This window comes from Rhinatrema bivittatum, chromosome 1, assembly GCF_901001135.1.
Source record: "Rhinatrema bivittatum chromosome 1, aRhiBiv1.1, whole genome shotgun sequence".
NCBI classification, from domain to species: domain Eukaryota; kingdom Metazoa; phylum Chordata; class Amphibia; order Gymnophiona; family Rhinatrematidae; genus Rhinatrema; species Rhinatrema bivittatum.
In genome coordinates, this window is record NC_042615.1 from 607,942,446 (window position 1) to 607,949,717 (window position 7,272).

Genomic DNA, 7,272 nt, shown 5'->3' on the forward strand with positions numbered 1-7,272 from the left:
GGACAGAGGACGAGGGCAGACAGAGGCTTTGGAACATGGAAGACTCTTGGACAAAGACATAGGCGAAGACTCTTGGGCGAAGACATAGATGAAGACTCAGGCAAAGACTTTTGGATGAGGGTTCAGAAGCAAGGTACTGCAGGCAAAAGTATACAGGAGCAAGATCAAGTACTGGGTTGAGACTGCGACGCAGCTTGCCCTACACAGCCCACCCAGCGGACCACGCTGACATGGAGCAGGTTCAATCAGAGTCTTAGACATGGACGGCCACAAATGCAAGGGATTCCGAAGACAAGGACAGGATACAAGCTACTGGATTATCCGTCAACTCGGGATTCAAGAGACGGGACAAGTAGAAGTCTTCCGGAGGCTAGCACTGCGGAGATAAAGATGGCAATGTGCCATGAAGCGCCCTACACAGCGAGACATCTGGAGGCATGGACGAAGGACATCAGGAACATAAAGACGAAGCCGTCAAAGCAGAAGAAGACCACAGAGGACCTGGATTGAAGAAAGGACACAGACGACTGTGAGACTCGATCCAAAGGCCCTGAATGAAGGCAGAGAGGGACCTTTATAGGGCTGAAGCAGGAAGTAGTCATCAGATGGGGCCCGGGGCATATCCGGCTGCGGGCCCTTTAAATAACTTGAAGAGACGCGCACCGGCACCTAGGAAGAGGCCTTGAAGAGAAGCAGGACCCTGGACAGCAGCGTCCTCTGCTGTGCAGGCGAAGGAGCAGGTAAGCAGGCATCGGGATGGCCTCTGGGCTGCGGAATGATGTTGGAATGGCAGCAGCTTTCCACTGCCCTTCCAGGAAGATCTCAGTGGTGGCTCTATTCCACGAGATGATGGTTTGGGGCGTGGCTATCCAGGCTGCAATGGCGCGGTAACAGCGGCGGCCTCCAGGCTGCAGGATGAAGGCCACAGCACTGGCGGCGGATCCCCTCTGCAAAAGGTGGAACTTCGGGGTGGCACCAGGCTGCAGTAAGGACAGCGTTGGCGGTGACTCCTGCCGCTTGAAAAGGATTCGGCGGCAGCGACCGCAACAGCTACAACAAAAGGTGAGTGGAGAGACCTGCTCACGGGATGGGCTCCACGGGCAGAAATCATAACATTCTCCTTTTATATGTCCTTGTCTTTAGAGTGGTTGTTGGGGTTTCAGAAAGCTTATTTTACTTGTTCTTGACCTTTATAATGAAAACAATAGCCAAGACTCCTACTGCTTGTCCTCCTTATTATTATCATCATAATTGCAACCCACTTCGTCCTGTGATTCATGTGTTCCATTCTTGTAGAAACAGTACTACTGGAATGTTTTTACAGCATGCATTCTGGCTTCATGTTCTGTAACTCTAATTCATGTGTCCGGTATTTGCCTCTGTTCACCTCGACTTAGAAAGGTCATTGAATCCTGGAGGCATTTTTTTATACATTGCTTTGATGTTCATCTTGTTTAATTTAGACAATGTTCTCACCTTACTAAGAAATATATGTCAACTTCTCAAATGGAATAGATTCATTGATTCTGAAGAATGGTACATTATAGAACTGGTAGATCTCTAGCAAATTAAAAAGAAAAAGTAATCTGAGACTTATACATCAGCAGATTCTCTACATGGGCAACATGAGAACTTTCACTCCTAGAATGAGAGTGTCAAGAAAGTGAAAACCATATCACTGCTTAGACTTTACTGACAGTCAGCTTAAAAGTTATTTTGCACTCGTGAGATTGTCAAGCCTTTCAATTTTAGTATTAATGCTGATTATACTAAAAAGCATGCTTATTCAGGGCTGGTGGGGGTGACAAATATAAGAAATATAGGTGTGCAGAGGAAACATTTTTATTTCAGTTCATTCATTCCTTTTGTAGGGCACGTCCATTTGGTTCATTAGTTTAAAACAAAAAAAGTGTTTGTTTTATTTGATTATTCCTTAATTATTAAAGTACAGGTAGTCCTCGACTTACGACGTTGATCCGTTCTTACGCAGCGTCGTAAACCGAATTTCGACGTAAGTCGGACCATACGTTCATACAGTACTGTACTGTAAACACTTAGCGTATACTAACACAGTTAGTTAGTAATTATCAATAAACACACAAGTACAGTAAAATATTGTGCAGTAGGTTTAATAATGAAATACTGTACAACAGTACAGTCATAAACAGTGTACAGTACTGTAATAAAAAAAACTGTACTTACGTACTGTACTGTAAAAAACAGAGAACAATTCCAAAGAGAGAACAGGCTTATTGGGAGGAAGCTGCAGAAGGTGCTGGAGATACTGGGGCAGCCGAGTCAAGATTGGCAGGTGAGTCCAGAGGGATAGGTGAAGTAGAGGGTACAGGTACAGGATCTGTTGCAGGTCTCTCTACCTTCTTAAAGTACTGCTGCAGGTTAGCCTGGAAGGAGACCATCTTCTTCTCCTCCAAGATCTCCTTGTAACACCTAAGGGAATCCATGACTCCTCTGGCAACCCTAGTGTACCTTTCCGTGGTGTGATCCTCAGCCTCAAACCTTGACAACCCTTTCTCTATCAAGGCAAATCCTCCTGCCAAGCCCTGCCTTGTAAATCTCTTGGGTTCTGGGGTTGGAACATCTTCCTCTTCCTCTATCATCTGCTTCTCCAGTTGAATGAGGTCCTCAGAAGATAACTCCTCTCCATGAGATGCCAGTAGCTCTGTGACATCATCCTCCTCCACCTCCAGATTCATTGTCTTACTCATAATAACAACGTTCTTTATGACAGTAATCACTGACTCTTGAACCCCTGTGAAATCATTCACAAACTGGGGACACAGCTTTTTCCACACACCATTCATACTGGTCTGCTTCACCTCATCCCAGGAATCGGCAATGTTCTTCACAGCATCAAGGATGTTGTATGCTTTCCAAAAGTCCTTTAGAGTCAAGTCCTTATTCTTTTCTGTTGCTCCTAAAGCATTACCAATGACCCTTCGGAGGTGGTAGGCTTTGAATGTAGCAATGACTCCTTGGTCCAAAGGCTGTATTAGGGCAGTGGTATTAGGTGGAAAGTAAACCACCTTGACATTAGGGTGAAAGTCATCCAGATGGGCAGGGTGTCCAGGGGCATTGTCCAGAATTAGCAACACCTTAAAGAGGATATCCTTGGAGGTACAGTACTGCTCCACGCCTGGCACAAAATGGTTGGTGAACCAGTCCTCAAACACTGCAAGTGTCACCCATGCCTTCTTATTAGACTTCCAGATGACTGGTAGTTGACCCTTGGAAATGCCCTTGAGTGCCCTTGGATTCTCAGCCTGATACACTAGCATGGGCTTCAGTTTGTAGTCACCAGCAGCATTGCCCCCAAGAAGCAAAGTCAGTCTCTCCTTGCAGACTTTATGACCTGGTGCTGACTTCTCCTCCTTGGCGATGTACGTACGGTTAGGCAAACGCTTCCAAAACAAACCTGTCTCATCCACGTTGAACACTTGTTGAGCACAGTAACCCCCCTCCGTAATTATCTCAGCCAATGCTTTGGGAAATTCACTTGCTGCTTTCTCATCACCACTAGCAGCTCCACCTTGCACTTTAATGTTATGGAAGTTGGCACGATCCTTAAACCTCATAAACCAACCTCTACTCGCCACAAACTCTTCTCTTTCACTTCCTTCCCCCTTTTCTCTTTTCAATGCCTCAAACAATCGCCTAGCCTTCTCCTGAATAACCATAAGGCTCACAGGGATACGGTGTTGATTTTGGTCTTCCAACCACAGCACTAATAATCTTTCCATCTCAATAATAAGCCCACTACGCTGCTTTGTTATTACTGTCGCTTTCATAGGAGCAGATCCTTTCACATGTTCAAGGATACGATCTTTATCCTTGATAATCGTAGCAACAGTAGAACGACTAAGTCCTAATGACCGGCCAATGTCTGTCGCCGTTTCCCCCTTATAAGATCTCTTTATGATATCTAATTTCACCTCCATGGTGATGGCCTTCCTTTTCTTTGATGCACTGGCATCAGAAGAGTCTGGCTTACGTTTGGGAGCCATACTGTATTCGTCAGCCGCTGAACGTAGTTCGCGTTACGATGCACAACCACGTAAGTCGGAATAAGACGTCCGTCGTAATAAAGCGTCGTAACCATAAGTCAGAATAAGGCGTCGTAATAAAGCGTCGTAACCATGAAACAACGTAACTCGAGACCGTCGTAACCCGAGGACTACCTGTATATGGAGAAAGCACTGTAGCCTATTCTGGGCTCCAAAATTGGGATTTTCTCATCAATTTTAATAAAAATGGTGGATAAACATCATCAAAAGGGTGAAGGCATACCAACACATGAAGATTATATCAATGTGGCACCAAAAGTGGCATGAATAGTCTATGGCACCTTAAAGGGGGAAACGGTTGCCAACAGTGGCAGGAGTTCTCCAAGGCACCATCAAAGGGTCAAAGTAGCAGCAAGAGGGAGAAAATCACCCTGACATTTCATAAATAACAGTGGCAAAATCCTCAAAGGCAATTCAAGAGGCAAAATGGCACCATGAGTGACATCAACATCCTAAGGCATCATGAAAAGGAAATGAAGCAGAAAAGGAGGCAGGAGAACCCACAAGGGACCAATAAAGAGCCAAAGCAGAAAAAAAAGAGTAGCATCAACATACCAAGGCACAATGAGAGGTGCAAAGCAGCACCCCACCCCTCCACATACACACACATACCCAAAGGTATAGCATGAGGGGTGTATCAGCAAGGAAGGGTTCGGGAGGGTAGGGGAAGGTAAGGGATTAGTTTTAAAGGGTTGGGGTGGGTTTAGGAAGAGTTTTGGTGTGCCGGTTTTCCCGCCCTCCCCCCAAATAACTCCCATTAGTAGACACTAACCTCATTAACGATTTTTAACGATAAACCGGGGGAATTTCTATTGTTTCGCGCACTCTAATGATTTTTGACGATTTAAAAAATATCTGACGATTTTTTTAAATCGTCAAAAAACGATTCACATCCCTACGTATAAACCTGCACTAGCAACAAATACTGGCTCTAACAGGAGGAATATTCCTGCTTAAAAAAATGAAATCAAGAATAGCTGACTCTAGCTGAAGCAATATGCTTGCTTAAGAAAATGCTGACTCTAACTAGAGAAATAACGTAGACCTGCTAAAAAAAAAATTGTCTTCAGCATTGTTTTAAATGCTTTAAATAATCCAATTGCCTTATCACATCAGGTAACAAGTTGCAGAAAGTATGGCCGCAACTGAAAAGACACAGTCTTTCATGGCCAGATGAGCATGTCAAGATGAAAGGATATCCCAAAGATCTTTCTGATGAGATCTTAGAACATGAGTTGGACAGCATGACCATACAAGTGCATTAGACCATGAAGAGATATTTTAAATGGTTATGAATGCCCCCGCATGACAAGAGATGGAGGGTATGAGCATGCTACCATTTAAGTGAACTGCAGCAGAGAAAGAAAGTAGGACAATGCAACTGTGTAACTTGAGCCAGCCCAGGAAGAAAAGATTGCCAGACCCCTGTCTGTGAAGGTGCTTAAATGACCATTGAATAGATTAGTCATTGATTCAGGTAGGGGATTTGCATATCACAGCCACCTGGAACTCTGCTGGTAATTTTGCAGTGAAATATCACTAAAAATCAAATGATTCAAACTCCTAAATTACAGAACTGACTGGGAAAGGGATTTATTTATTTATTTGCTTATTTATTTATTTATTTGACGTGTTTTGTATACCATCATTCAGTTTTGCCATCAGAGAGAAATGTACTGAAAAACAGTCCTAGGAAGCAAACGGATTCTCACCTTGGCTAACAAGGGTATTCAGACACTTGGGTACCCAGTTCCCAGACAACAGAAGGAGATAGCAGGCAGGATGGAGGGGGTGTGCACATGGTCTCTTTTGGTGGTCCTGCCTGGTTCTTGACCTTTTGGCTGATAGAAGGTGACCCATATAGGATCAGACAAAAGAAAAATCAAAAGCCAGGCTGAGAGAAGGTGACTTATCCCTTCTGGGTAACAGCGAATGATGTCCATGAGCTTAGTGGAGCTTAAATCACTGAAAGCTGAGACTGCAGAGGGCCTGAATTACTGAACATTAAACTGCCATGAGCCTAGTGGAGCTGTAAAGCCCAAGTCATGGAAAACCCTCCTGTCAAGGGAGGAGAACTGAAAGACAGCAGAAAATCCGGAGATCAAGCAGTCTTCCTTGAGAAAGGGGACTTCAGTCACAGATCCGGAGGTGGAGCAGTCCCCCCCCCCTTGAGCAAGGGGACCTCAACGGCAGATCTGGAGGTGGAGTGGTCTCCCCTTGAGCAAAGGGACCCCAGCGGCAGATATGGAGGTGGAACAGTCCCCCCTTGAGCCAGGGGACCCCCAGCAGCAGCCTCAGAGGTGCAATTGGGTCCCTTAGGAGGCATGGACCCCAGCAGCAGGCCCAGAGGTGCAGTTGGGTCCCCCAGGAGTATGTGGACCACAGAGGCAATCCAGGAGGCAGAGTTGGGTCCCCCAAGACGGTGTGGACCAAAGCAGCCGACTAGGAGGCTGAGTCAGGTCTCCCAGGAGGGCATGAATCCCAGTGGCAGTTCAGGAGGTAGAGTTGGGACCTCAGGAGACCGTGGACCCCAGCAACAGCCCAGGAAGTAGAGTTGGGTCCCTCAGGAAAGCATGGACCCCAGCGTTGGCATGGACGTTTCAGCAGAGCAGACCTCTAGGCAGAACAGAAAGAGATGGTTTAGATACAATGGACCACCTTCACCAGGCCAACACTGCCTTCCAGCCCAGTTGCATCTTTTCACATGGGTTAGACTTGGGGAAAAAAGGGGGGGGGGGGATAATAATAAAACTTGCTTAAGCAGGAACATAAGAGGTCCCTTCTATTCTATATGGTGGCATATTGTGGGGGCCAATTACCCCAAATTGCCAAATAATAAATGTTCTTGCTATCTTGTAGAAATGTATATAGTTCTGTGGCCTGAGACTACTAACCACAAATAGGTAAGTATGCAGTTTGACATTGTATTAGCAATGTACATAGTCATGTAGAAATATATATATATATACTTATATAATCTAAAAAACCTGTATATATTTGTACATACTTTCAGCCTTGTTCACAGCCCTATTATTTTCCTGTGGTGAAGAGAGGGAAATCCCACCCACTAACACCTTCTTCCCCAGGTGGAGGCACCAGGTGCCAAGAACATGAGGAACAACAGAGTTTGCCATAGGGGGGCTCTTGCCAGGTCGGTCCCAGACCCAGGAACGCCCCATGAGGTAAGCAG

At 45.5% G+C, this 7,272-nt stretch overlaps 1 protein-coding gene across 1 annotated transcript; it reads right to left on the bottom strand.

The window, feature by feature from the left end:
• Positions 1 to 2,249: 2,249 nt before the first annotated feature.
• Positions 2,250 to 4,022, bottom strand: LOC115099818 (tigger transposable element-derived protein 1-like). The gene has a single exon (XM_029617670.1). It carries the CDS (start codon positions 4,020 to 4,022, stop codon positions 2,250 to 2,252), a length of 1,773 nt encoding a protein of 590 aa, XP_029473530.1.
• Between the last annotated feature and the right edge of the window lie 3,250 nt (positions 4,023 to 7,272).